The sequence below is a fragment of the Nanorana parkeri genome, unplaced genomic scaffold (genome assembly GCF_000935625.1).
Source record: "Nanorana parkeri isolate BGI_ZX_2015 unplaced genomic scaffold, ASM93562v1 scaffold416, whole genome shotgun sequence".
Lineage (NCBI taxonomy): Eukaryota > Metazoa > Chordata > Amphibia > Anura > Dicroglossidae > Nanorana > Nanorana parkeri.
In genome coordinates this window covers 1,210,999-1,225,241 of record NW_017306684.1, presented here as the reverse complement: position 1 = coordinate 1,225,241, position 14,243 = coordinate 1,210,999, and the positions used below count along the sequence as shown (strand labels likewise).

The 14,243-nt window shown below is 42.8% G+C and overlaps 1 protein-coding gene across 1 annotated transcript in view; it reads left to right on the top strand.

Moving 5' to 3' along the window:
* Window positions 1-13,204: 13,204 nt before the first annotated feature.
* Window positions 13,205-14,243, top strand: part of LOC108789748 (olfactory receptor 6C3-like) — an 18,669-nt gene continuing 17,630 nt past the window's right edge. Inside the window, exons 1-2 of the mRNA XM_018559830.1 lie at window positions 13,205-13,252; window positions 14,139-14,191. Of these exons, the coding sequence (XP_018415332.1) occupies window positions 13,205-13,252; window positions 14,139-14,191 (101 nt within the window). The remainder of the gene's footprint in view (window positions 13,253-14,138; window positions 14,192-14,243) is intronic.

Here is a 14,243-nt window from a genome sequence, read left to right as displayed (position 1 = left end):
AGGAATGCTGATCAGACATTGTGCTTTGTTGGATTTTGGAGCTGACTGGATCTTCATAGCCTTACAGGGAAATATTCAGGAGAATCAAACGTTTGCAAATTACAGATTCCTATGATAGAATTCAGTTTTCTTCAAAATGTTAAATAAAATAAAATCCTATCTGGGGTAAAAAAAAAAAAAACCTCATCATATTGACTGATTAGGACTTCCATTGTGGAAAATTTTGATGCAATTACCTTGTTACTAGAGAGCCCAAAGATGAAAAGCCAAAGGGTTAGTAGCGATCGTGTCCCCAAAACTGATATATCAATTCAGAGGAGATGATACTATAATTATATTTTTAAATTACTTGATTGTGAAATAAAATGCATCTGTGGACGCATCCCGCTTATTATTTGACATAATTAGCCTTTTACATTCCAAGTGCGATTCCCTGTAGATTCAGCAATCGTGAATGCATCTACTGTACTTACTGTATATATAGCAGTTGTTCTAACACTGCATGACTGGGCAAGACTGGAAAAGACAGACATGGAACATGATTTTATTTCAGGAAAGGTGATAAGAAATCTAATTTAGTTTTCTTTTGGAATGGATTGTGTATAACAAAACAATATTTATTGTACTTATCACCACTCTTTTCTTTTTTTTTCCGAGTTTGCCTTCTACTGCTTTTTTTTTAAAATACATGCTTCTTTAATTACAAGGATAAAATGGTTGGTGTTTATTTTTTGTTGAATGGAATTCTCCATAAGATCAGTGATTACAGTATGTTTTGTTATGCATTTCTATTTAATTCAGTCTCATATCCTGTATAATTGGTTTGGTCTTTCTTAATCATTACAGGATGTTCGATTGGAAACCACAAAACTGATTTAAAGAAATCAGGAGACTGCAATGTTTTGATACACCTGTATATATGCATACACATTTGTCCAATTTTAATAGAATGCATGATTGAAAGGGTAATTCCTCATTCGCAGGCAAATATGGGAAAATGGAATTACATCCACCATTCTGCTCCCTCTCCCCCCTCCAGCTGCTCTTACCTTTGAACAAACAAAGCTTACCCTCCCTTGCTTCAGGTGTATGGTCTGTCCCCTGTACACAGCATTGCAGCCCTGTGCTATGTATTTCAAATTATGTTCACAAATGGTGAGCACGTATTGGCCAGTGCTGTCACCTGAAGTTGGAAGTGGAAATAGCCTTTAAGATTACATGGATTGCTGGAAAACTGTACATATCTGACATACTCATATTTGCAAACAAATATTTAGGTCACTAAATCAACTGAGGTTGCAGAGGTCAAGACTTTGCGTTTCTTTTCTCCTGGCCATTCACAAAACAAAGCCTGGGCCTGTGTTTTTGGGGAATGTCCTGGAGGAGATGATGGCAAGTTGGAGATGTTACTGCAGTACTGAGGTCTATGAGACTGGCAGTGCATACATCCAAGTGGCTAGAAAAAAGCAGTGGGAGTTGCACTAATTTTGCCATGTAAAAAAGGACTGGGGAGATGTAAAAGAAAGCACAGGAGGTAACTTTTGAGTCTTCAATTGCTTTAACCCTTGTAAACATAGTGTGCCTTGAGTTAGCATTTAAGTTTAATACTGTCTTTTTAAAAATGGAACATTACAGGAAAAAGATGGCAGAAAAATATTCACATTATGTCATCACCACTATGAAAAAATTAGGATGGTTTCAGAATGATATGATAATGACAATGACAGAGTGAATGACATGTCAGTCATGTGCAATCCTGCCCAAAGGAACTCTTGAAGCCTCATCTATTAAACTGAAATTGACCAGGAAACTGTATGACTTCAAATTAAGTAAATGTGAGACTTTCTAACTTTAACACATTCAGTGTCTTCTAGGTTTAAAGCTGAACTCCAAGCAAACAGATAAATACACCTACACACATCAGCAATAAACGTTTTACTGTAAACTCCCTAACAAAGACTAGAGGCCACCACCTAAAATTGGAGAAGAATACATTTTACCACAAGGGGCGTATCGGCTTCTTTTAAGTCACAGTGGTTCATTTTGGGAACTCTCTGCCACAAGCAGTGGTATCAGCAGAGCATATTGATTCATTCAAAACCAATTAGATACCTTCCTCAGAGACAATAACATACAGGGGTACATGTACTCTTAAAAACTAGACCACCCAGTGACTCATATACACACATGCACGCACTACACACACACACAGGCACACAAAGGTTGAACTTGATGGACCTGTGTCTTTATTCAACCTCAAATATTATGTAACGCATACAGTCTATGGGAGCAATCTTACCTGCCAAAGGATTTGTATGTCTGACCATCTAAACTTCAAATTTACACAAGCCAAGATACCTAATTGTTCTGCGTATAGGTCTGCCTCTCCCCCAGCTTATGACTGGACAGTAAAAGGAGAAGCAGCATACTGATGAGCTAAACTCTCCATCACCCTGCTCTTTCTATGTTCTGCATGTTCCTTGTTAGGCACAGCAGCACAATTGATTTCCTTCCTCCAGGCTGAGACCTCAGTACAGTGAATTTCATAAAATTGATACCAGGTCCAATTCAGGTGCTTACACAGCTTGCATTAAAATATAATTTAACAAAACCTTAATGATGCAATGCTGAACACAGAGCTACATTACTATATGTCTTTAATTTCTGCCTGGAGTCCAGATTTAACTAGAACGTAACTGTTCACACTGTCCTTAAGATGTTATTTATTTAGCACATAGCCAGCAAGGATGGACTTTCCTATCTTCAGTATTTTTTCAACTTTTCTTTCCCAAATTTAAAGTTTAAATACAACCAGACCATCATCACTGAAGTCATTCTTTTGGGATTCCAAAGCTCCAAAGTCGTCCACATATTTCTCTTTGTTGTAATTTTTGTGATTTATATCTTAACACTTTGTGGAAACCTCTTGATCATCATCCTGGTATCCTACAGCAGCATCCTTCACACTCCGATGTACTTCTTCCTCACCCAACTTTCTTTAGCTGATATAATTCTAACCACAGACATCTGCCCAAACCTGCTGTATAGTGTAGTTCAAGAAGATGGGACAATGTCCTTCACTGCTTGCATGTTCCAACATTATATTTTTGCAGTGACGGAATGTTCAGAGTGTCTTCTTCTGACCATCATGGCTTATGATCGATATTTGGCCATCTGTTACCCTCTGCATTATACTTCTATTATGAATAAGCTGTTCTGCCTAAAACTGGCTGTGATGTCTTGGCTGTTGAGCATTTTTATTATGATGATCAGCACAGTTACCATTGGTTGTCTAGACTTCTGTGGACCAAATATTATCGACCACTTCTTTTGTGATGCTTTACCGTTGTTAAAACTTTCTTGTTCGGACACATTTGTGGTTCATGTGGAAATGATTTTGATTAGCATAACTGTACTTTTTATACCTTTCCTATTCATTATTATATCTTATAGTAATGTGATTTTCACCATACTGAAAATCACATCAGCGGCCGGAAAACAGAAGACCTTCTCCACCTGTAGCTCCCATCTTACTGTAGTCTCCATATTTTATGTAACCTTGATCTTCAGTTATGGTCTTCCAAACAAAGGACAGTTATTGAGTATAAGCAAATTAGAATCGCTCTTTTATACGGTGGGGACACCATTGGCAAATCCAATTATATACAGCCTGAGGAACAAAGAGATGAAGATAACCTTTTATAAGTTAGCAGAAAACTTTGCAAATGTGTATAATAGAAATGTAAAATGGTAAAAATCTGTTGGTCTAGCGGTTTTACCCAAACAGCTTTTGTAATCCTGTTTATTGGATATAAATCTGCACATGTGTTTGGTATATTTTCCTCTTCTTAATCTGACATTTCCTTTATTAAAGCCCTCTGAATTTTGAATGTACAATTTTGTCCCTTTTTAAGGCTAATAGGCCAGAGGTTGTCAAACAAAGTCCAAAAATGTCACCAGCACACCATTTAAACGTGAAAAAAATCCATTTAATGACACATGCTTGTCATTCAAATTTGAGTATAAAAGTATTTGAATGACAAGCATGTGTCATTAAATGGATTTTTTGAACCTTGTGATATTCACGGAGCCATACGTGGTTTCTTTAAGCACCCGCCTGATTTACAGGTCTATTCGTTAACTCGGTAAGGAGTTCAACAGGACATTTCTATATGTAACGTTGTCAAACAAAGGGCACAGCCTGGTAACAGCAAGGTTGGACATAAACCAATGCAAAATAATAGGGCTGGTAATGGTAGTCCAGTGACGTCACGGACATCAACGTCACTGGACTCCTCCCCCTTCCCTTCGTTAGCTGACAGCCACTTGGGGAAGGGGGGAGGAGTCCGGTGACGTCGATGCCCGTGACGTCACCGGATCTCCGACGGAAGACCCGGAAGCCGGCGGAGAGGTGAGTATGGATCAAAAGAACTTTGATCGATGAAAATAATTTTGATCGATCAAAAAAATTAACGATTAATCGAGGGATTAATCGTTAATTTCCGCAGCCCTACAAAATAATTTTCTAAAGTTCTAAGGGTTTATTGATGGGGATCAGGTCTTTTAGGTTTAAGGAGAAGCAAAAACTGTACAAATTGTGCACACACACACACACAAAAATAACATTATTGAGGGATGCCTTAAACCTTAAAACTGCCTGTGAAGTGGCACACCTGTGGAATGTGTAAAAGAGAAATTTCAAAATAGAAAATTGCTGCAAAGGTTTCTGATATGGATGCTATGCAAAACCAAAAAAAAAGTTTGGGATGCCCCAAAAATCCATACCAGACCTTTATCCTTGATAAGGGTATAGGAGGTTGCAGGAATCTGATACCAAGTCGGATTCAGGTCCACAGTTTTAATTTAAAAAACACATTTACTAATGTGTTAATACATGCAGAGCTTAAATATTTGATTCTTTTATATCTACCTGGAGTTTAGAAGTAATTAAGTTTGCCCCTAATGCTCTCTTAACAATGTTGTATAGAGGTATGTGTGCTTCTTCAGCCATTCATAACCAAACCTCAGATTAAGGTAAGCGGAATGAACTTTCTAAACAGCAGAACTAAAATCTTTGGTAGTATTGCTGAAACTTGTTATTTTGTTGCCAGGAATTTGTAGGTTTTTTATTTATTTAATTAGCAACACATAACCACTTAGATTGCCATATTTCTTCCATTTACAGGGTTATTCACAAAAGGGTGAAGGGTTTGGAGAAGGCCGGAGAAGTGAACGATCTTGAGAAAAATAGCTAATTGGAAAAATTCTCCAATTCAGCTATGTTGTCCTAGATTGTTCACTTCTCCGGCCTTCTCCAAACTCTTCACCCTTTTGTGAATATCCCTATATGTCCTATTTCCAGAAAATGTATACATTGAGAATTTGTGGCACAAGCTATAGCTATAAAAAATAAGTCAAGGCAACTGGACTGGCCGTATTTTTCTTGAAGACGTTTCACTGGACATCCGACCGGCTTTCTCAATTCAGAATGTTTTGTACGAAAAATTATCTGGGAATAAATATGGTGAAAGTCACTCCGATCCACATAATCTGTTAGTCACAACCAGGTGTTGATTGCATTTGCATAATCTGAGTCTAGGAGGTGTTATTAACCTGCCCACAGAGAGGTGTTAAAACGGCATTTTATGTGGCAAACAAGCTCTTCAGAATAATTATCACATTCACGTTAATATTGCACCCAAAAATAACATTTTAGGGTTGGCTTTACTAGTGGTCAAGGGTAATAGACTGAACCATGAGACGTAAATGACAAATGTAAGCGCTAAGCAAATATTGTTGGCTACCTACCTTTAAGAACTCATTACTTTTTTTAACCACCTTTTAATTGCATCACAAAGTTTTGGGATGAAATTAAAAGGCAGTTTAAAAGTGTAATTAGTTTTTAAAGGTAGGTAAAATTGGTAGAGATATCGTGGGAATAATTTATATTCACAGATTTATCACAAATTTCAAGAATCCTTTGTATAACTTTTGTTTTTTAGGCAACTATGTCAAATATGGCATTGCATTGTATTGTATTCCTTCAAAACTCTTAGATATTAAAATATATGTGCTGTTTTTTTCTAATCTAAAAAAGTGGTAAAACAGTAATGAGCTTCAATGTCCTAATTATTGATCTATAAATCCCAAATCATAAAGAAAATCACATTAAAAAGAAACAAAACCCAAATCATAAGAAATGATCACAAAAAATAATACAAAGAGGCAATCTTACATTCTATCCGCAATAGACCAATACTACCTAATACCCTTTTTTAACATCATAATATGTATAAACCATCACCAGAAATTGTTTTTTTTTTGTAAAAACTAAAAGTCTATCTAAAGGTAAAATGTTGCTGATTTTTTTTTATAAATTGTGTTGTGTTGATAACACTTTTTGTAGAGTAGTCCAAACTATGCAAACAAAATCAAGGCAGGTGTGTTTTCCACAAATTGCAGTGTAATATATCAAATACACTTATAAAATCAAAAGAGGCAGGACACTTTTGTAAGCTGATCAAATAGGCAAAAATGTGTAAGCGCAAGGCTGTTTTTTGTCCGTAGTTCCATTTTATCTGAAGCACCCAAAGAAGACATCAGTCTGAGGGCATAAGGTTCACAACCTGGGATCCATTCTACAGCAAAGCCCTTCACTCCTTGAGGGAAGAGCTTGGAAATAGCCGATGGTGCCTTAGACTTTGCACTTTGGGAGAGGGTAGGAGAGAAGGAGAAATATATAAATTGTGGGGTGGAGGAAAAGGAAATACAGTTTAAGTAGAGAAGCCACAATTGTGAGAAGCAATGGTAGAGAACGCATGGTGTGCAGAGGAAGTATGAGACACTAAAGTGAATGAGGAGTAGTAGGTATGAAACGGGTGCAACAATGAAAGGAAAGAGGTAGGGAAGAGGTTAAAGCGGGATAGTATTGAAATCTGGGAGAATGGTCAATGAATAACAGCTGCTGGGCAGCTGAATTGTCCTTGAGTCAATGAAGAAATGAAGGGCTCTGGATTTACATGGGGTACCGAATTTAAGAAAGTGTTTATCATCTATCCCCGGAGGAAAGGCCGGGTTGCCCAGGACTGGGATCATGGGAGTGTGGGGGAAGGCGACAGGGAATAGTGAGAAAAGGCGGAACGGACCACCGTCAATATAGGCATTATGGTGGGATGGGAACGGATAGGAGGAGGTAAGGGGGAGGAGCACCAAGGGAGTCCCGACAGCGGCGCCGGAGAGAGAGATTGTTCAAGGCCGGTCCACAGCTTTGAAGTGAGATGGCGGCACCAGTCTATTACATGGGTCAGGTGGGCGGCAATGTAGTACAGGTGTATATCCGGCAGACTCATCCCACCAGAGTATTTTGGCTGACGTAGCAGGTTGTATTTGAGTCTAGGGGGTGTGCCTGCCCAAACAAAGGTAGTGAAGAGGGATCTGAGCTTCCGAAAGAAGGAAGAGGGTATCTGGATTGGGAGAGCCTGAAGGGGTTAGAGGAGTCAGGGAAGAACAGTTTGCTTCAAGATGTTACAGCGGCCCATCCACGAAAAGGTGCCTGTGGACCAGTTCTTGAGGTCTGAGTTGATGGCGGCCAGTAATTGGGGGACGTTGAGGGAGAAGGTTAGAGAAAAGTTTCTGGGAAGTTGAATGCCCAGATATTTCAGTGAGGTGGGGGACCATTTAAAAGGGAAGTTGGCAAGTACCCACCGCAGACGGGGGAGCGTGAGAGAGATATGCATGGCCATAGATTTGTTGGATAGTCCATCTCCGCCAAGGGTACTGGGAAGGAGATGTAGGGTGAGGTGAGGAAGAACAAGAGGTTGTCCGCAAAAGCCGCTACCATATGCTGGACGGGACCGATCTGTACTCCCTGGATGTCTGGGTTGGAGCGGACGGTGCGGAGGAAGGGTTCCAGGGAGAGAACAAAGAGAAGGGGGGGAGAGGTGGCAGCCTTGACGGGTGCCATTGGTGATGGGGAAGGGGGACACAACACGCCATTCACCCGGACACTGGTGGATGGGCAGGAGTATAGGGAGTGGATCTGGGTTTGCATATGGGGGCCTAATCCCACCGCCTTCAAGGTCGATGAAAGGAAGTCCCAGTCAACTTTGTCGAATGCCTTCTCTCTGTCAGTGGATAAAAGGACACATTGAGAGGCAGACGACAGAGTGGAGTGGATGACCCCCAAGGCTCAGGTGGGTTTGTCCCTGGCCTCCCTCGCCGGGACAAACCCCACCTGGTCTAAGTGTATCAAATCATTAAGATGAGGGGCAAGACGGAAATATAGGATCTTGGCGAAGAGTTTTGTATCTACATTTAATAGTGAGATGGGCCTATAGCTGGGACATAGGGAGGGGTCTTTACCATGTTTCATTATAACCGTGTATAACCGTGATATGGGCCAGGAGGGATTCAGGAGGGACGGAGGTTCCATCACGCAGGGAATTGAGAGCTAATAGGAAGGGGGAGGAAAGATGGGGGAGAAATTGTTTATAGTAGGTGAGAGTGAAGCCGTCAGGTCCGGGGGCTTTGCCGGAGTGGGTGGATTTGATAGCGAATTCCCACTCGGGGAGAGTGATCTGGGATTCGAGGAGGGAACAGATGTAGGGGTCGAGGGAGGGCATGTTCCGAATTGGTAATATACTCTGCGATACGCGTCCACCTTGGTTTGGGGACATCATTTGGAGGAGTGAGAGGAGAGATTATACAGGGACGAGTAATAATTACTAAATGTGGTGGCGATATCTGCTGGTGAGGTGGACTTGATTCCGGGTGGGCGGGTAATTAACGGGATGTGATTCTGAGCGTGGGGTTTACGAAGGGCACGCCAGATATTTGCCACATTGGTTGCCATACTCATAAAATGATCGCTTGCATTTAGTTAGGGAAGCCTTGACTTTCGTGAGGCAGAGAACCCGGAGCTGTTCCCGAAGGGAGCACAATTGTGCCCCAACAGTTTTGTCAACTGCGGCCTTATGGCGGGATTCAAGGTGTCGTATCTGGGTCAAAAGGCCGCTGATACGGCAAGTCGTTGCTTTTTGAGTCTGGCACCATGAGCGATAAGGGAACCATGTATGGTTGCTTTGTGCGCCTCCCAGATGATATAGGGGGACACGTCTGGAGAGGTGTTTTCTTGAAAGAAAAAACAAAGATCTTGCTCAACGGAAGCTGAGATGACTGGGTCATGAAGTAGGGATTTGTTCAGCCTCCACTGCCAGGGGCCGGGGGGAGGGCCGTCTAAGGAAAGGGTGAGGAGGATAGGAGCATGATCTGAAAAAGTTATGTTTCCAATGTCAGTAGATGTGACCCAGGGAATTTGGCTATGGTGTATGAAAAAGAAATCAATGCGGGTGTAACGTTGGTGGAGGTGGGAAAAAAAGGTGTAGTCCCTCGTGGAGGGGTGTTGCCCGTCTGTCTTTTCTTGCCTCCACTGCAGCAGCTTCCCAGGTCTTCTTTCGTGTGCCGGCATCCTGTCCCCCGCGGTGCTCGTGTGGCCGATGTTGAACACGGGGAGAGGTGTCCCGCCTCTTCCCGCCTGCAGCGTCTGACACATTCAGCCAGCAGCTGCACAAGCACAGCAGGAGCAGAGCTGTAGCTAGCTGCTTTTGTGCCCGAGGCAAGAAAAAAAAATGTGCCCCCCAACAGGTGTGTGACATCACCCAGTGCCCCGCCTCCAGGATGTGTTTTTTTATTTTTTATTAATTGTCTATTATTTATTTTTTATTAATTTATTAGAGAGAGCCGCCGGCTGTCAGATCCTGGCCGAGTGGCTCTCTCTCTCTGCACTGCTCGACTGTGCTGCTGTGACACCGGCTCCACCCTCTGCCCCCCCTGCCGCCAGCTGCACTGCTTCCTTCACTTCTCGGATCCCCGCTGCATACAGATGGGGAAGAGCAGCGGGGATCCAGAGGAGAAGCCCCACAGGACATAACCGATTGCAATCAACCAGTGTTCGCTTTGCGATCGACTGGTAGATCGTGATCGACCTAATGGGCACCCCTGTCCTACATTGTTCACTTTTCCTGCCTTCTCCAAACTCTTCACCCTTTTGTGAATAACCCTGTAAATGTTGAGATAGAAATTACATAGAGTTATCTAAAAAAAGAGCTTATTGAATTGGAGGTGGTCACATTATTTTTAAAAGAGAACGATTCAGTTAATTATCGGAACTAATGTTCTTTGTTGTATTTTCTTATTTTTCTGATAATGTGATGGTTTTTACCATCAGCTTTGCATTGTTGTATGTTTACTGTATCTTTACTTGTCATCAAAAAAATGTACATGCTTAAAAAAAAAAGAAAGATGGGAAGGAGAAGAAAGAGGAGGGGTGCTCCAAGGTGGAAATTTCAGCACCAGAGGCAGACAATAAACATCATGGAAAAAATGTTGGTCTATTCTTAATAAAACATATATGAAATAAATGTATTGACTTTACTACTAACATCTCCAGTGTTTGGTAATCCTCTATGATACAGGCCTGCTTCATTTGATTAAAACTCAGTTTCTCAGTCATACACCCCACCCACTCTGCTGAAGGCCCTCTTTGACAGGACATGTGCAGAAGGGCAACCTAGTTCCCCGAGTGCATATTAGACCACCCCCAGCCTGTTGTAAGTCTGTAACATCTTCTAGTCTATGGTATGCTTGGTTTTGTGTGTTTTAGAGGCAACTTTGCTTTTACTTCCCCTATTTGCTTGACTGTCACTAGAGGCCATAGATGTTGCAGCAGATGCAGCAGAAGAATGTTGTAGAATTGGAGAGATGCAGCAACTGAAGTACGAAGAGAAGGAGGAGCGCAGGCCTTATGCTGATGACTTGTCTCATTGAGGTGCTGTTCCCACCAAGCTCTGTGGTGCAGAGTCACATGTTTCCTTATACATGTGGTACTCATATGGCTAGTACATTTACCACAGCTAATACTCTGCAGAGTGTGGTCTGCAGAGGCTGCAGACCACATTGGTGCTATTGGCAGAAGATATGTTAACAGAAATTCCCTACTGCAGAGCTTGGTGGACTGGCAGTGGCCTGTACTTGTGGCGTAGTGCTGTCAGAGAGAATAGGACAGCAACTATCTCCAGTCCTTCACTGCTGTTCTTCCTCTCCCTCAGAAATGTCCTCTTCTCCATTCAGTGGCACCTACAGATGTCCTGCCACTTCATCATCCACTCCCTCATCATCGTTGGAGGCTATCTCCAGTTGCTTGAACCACACTGCCTCTGGCTGCTCCCTACCAGATATTCCTTCCCTCTGTGGTCATTGCGCTATGTTTGCACATGACAAATTTCCTCCTCCTGTAGCAAGTCTCTGATCATGTGATGAAATCCTGCCAACTCCTCGTTGCCATTTCAACGAAGGAAGCTGCATTTTTCAGTAACATTTCTTTATACGTTCAGAATGTACAGAGTGTTTCAACTTGCCAACAAAGTTTTATGATTGGTGTTTGACAATCTGTAAACTCCTAAGTTGTACATCTATAATGAACAGCACATTTTGCACGGAGCTGGCTGACATTTTTTAGTAGTAAGGGTTTTCTTTTTGTTCCATAACTGCAGAAAAATCCTGTTGATCCTGCCAGAATTCCAGAGACCCGAAATGAGCTGACAATAATAGCAATGTCATCAGTCCTGGCCAGTTATCTCTGGGAACTACCGGACACCCCCATGTTATGGAAATGAGAGGGAGAGAGGTGTTCAGTATTTCTAAAATAGTTCCTGTGTTAGGGTAACAATACTGCTTCTCCAAAGATAGGGTTCAGTGAGAGAGATTTGTCACCACATGACTGGAAGTATGTTACTGGAAGGTAAAAAAGGAAAACGTGCCTAAAAAAATTAAATCGGTGCAGCACCACATCTAATGACTGATAGACTGCAATATATTTAATTGTGTACTTAGGTTTAAATACATTATAAGTAATACATCCTATATTATATAATGCATATGTTCTACTTTCACTCTGCCACTGTGCAAATCTTCCTCGTCCTGGCCTTCTTCAGTGATATCCCACCTTCAGCGCACACACACACACACACACACACAGATCTTTTACCATTATCAAATACACACTCCCCGGAGACTGCTTCCATACATTATTTCCTCTGTCATACCTACGAAACTCCTCTCCTGTACATCCTGCCCCCTGTCATACCCTCCACACTCCTCTCCTGTACATCCTGCCCCCTGTCATCCCCTCCACTCTCCTCTCCTGTACATCCTGCCCCCTGTCATCCCCTCCACTCTCCTCTCCTGTACATCCTGCCCCCTGTCATCCCCTCCACTCTCCTCTCCTGTACATCCTGCCCCCTGTCATCCCCTCCACTCTCCTCTCCTGTACATCCTGCCCCCTGTCATCCCCTCCACTCTCCTCTCCTGTACATCCTGCCCCCTGTCATCCCCTCCACTCTCCTCTCCTGTACATCCTGCCCCCTGTCATCCCCTCCACTCTCCTCTCCTGTACATCCTGCCCCCTGTCATCCCCTCCACTCTCCTCTCCTGTACATCCTGCCCCCTGTCATCCCCTCCACTCTCCTCTCCTGTACATCCTGCCCCCTGTCATCCCCTCCACTCTCCTCTCCTGTACATCCTGCCCCCTGTCATCCCCTCCACTCTCCTCTCCTGTACATCCTGCCCCCTGTCATCCCCTCCACTCTCCTCTCCTGTACATCCTGCCCCCTGTCATCCCCTCCACTCTCCTCTCCTGTACATCCTGCCCCCTGTCATCCCCTCCACTCTCCTCTCCTGTACATCCTGCCCCCTGTCATCCCCTCCACTCTCCTCTCCTGTACATACTGCCCCTGTCATATCCTCCACACCATTCTGCTGTACATACTGCCCCCGTTATACACTCCACACTCCTCTCCTGTACATACTGACCCCATAATACCCTCCACACTCCTCTCGTGTACAAACTGCCCCTGTCATATCCTTCACACTCCTCTCCTGTACATACTGCCCCCTGTCATACCCCCCACACTCCTCTCCTGTACATACTGCCCCTGTCATATCCCCCACACTCCTCTCCTGTACATACTGCTCGCAATATTTGCTTTTTTTTCAGCACAGCTCAATGCAAAGGCTCAACATGGTCCTGTGCTTAAACAAAGCAATTCCCATGCTCATGTGAGGAAGTTACATTGAGCCGGCCCAGCCAATCTATAGGCCAAAGCCGCTGAACCTGAAAGAAGAATGGGTGAAGTTGGAAATGCCGGCAATGGAGGAAAAAGTGGACAATGTCATTCTGGAGGATATCTTTTACAAGGTAAGTCAGCCATAATGTGCCAATATGATATGCATACTAGCACATTATGGCAAACACTCCTAAAGAGGTAGCAGTGAGCAAATCAATGTGTAGTTGTTACACTGGCCCAGATGACCCTCAACAGGGAAACTGAGCCGTGAAAGTGATCAAAATATAGGGGGTTGTGTTGTGTCAGGCCACCTGCAGACATACCCAAGAACATACACAGAGATTTAGGCCTCATTCAAATTGAGCGATTTGCAAATCGCGCGTTTGTCGCACGATTTGCATTGTGTGCGATATCGCGCAGTTTGCCGCGAGATATCGCGCAAATGGTTGCATTGAGCAAACTAGAATCGCGGCAAAATCAGCTCCAAAAAGGGTCCTGCTGTAGCGACGCACGACCCGCGACAGCGACGGACAGAGCCCCATTGCCATGCATTGGAGAGCGATATCGCGCGGTAAATATCCGCGATCCGCGCGATAAATCGCTCAGTGTGAATGGGGCCTTACATGACTGCATGGTTCCTGGACAATGATCGTAGTCCTGAAATTAGAAGGTGACCAAGGATAATACCTGAGCAAATAGAATATACTGCATTTATTAGGATTAATAAACCCCTCTATTCTTTACTCTTACATATAACTTTGCATGCATGTTCTTAAGAAAAATATATTTAATTCTAGGCCTGTTGTAGATGATATTACTAAAAGGAAACACACTCAATGGTTAATGCATCTAATTAACTGAATATTTGTTCAGTCTCTTGGCCTTCCTACGTTTATTTCCTAGGGACTAAACAATCTAAATATATTTTTCTAACATAGACATGTTTAATCAGCGCCATGGGTCATGTAGAGGAGCCTCTAGACAATTTCGGCATCTCAATTTTTATTATAAATTAAGATACCAGAAAAGAGAACAAAGAAGAGCAAGCAGCAGAGAATACCAACACAAATGTAAGTCATGTAATATCTTGGTGTGTGTGAATACCCCCCCCCCCGCACGACA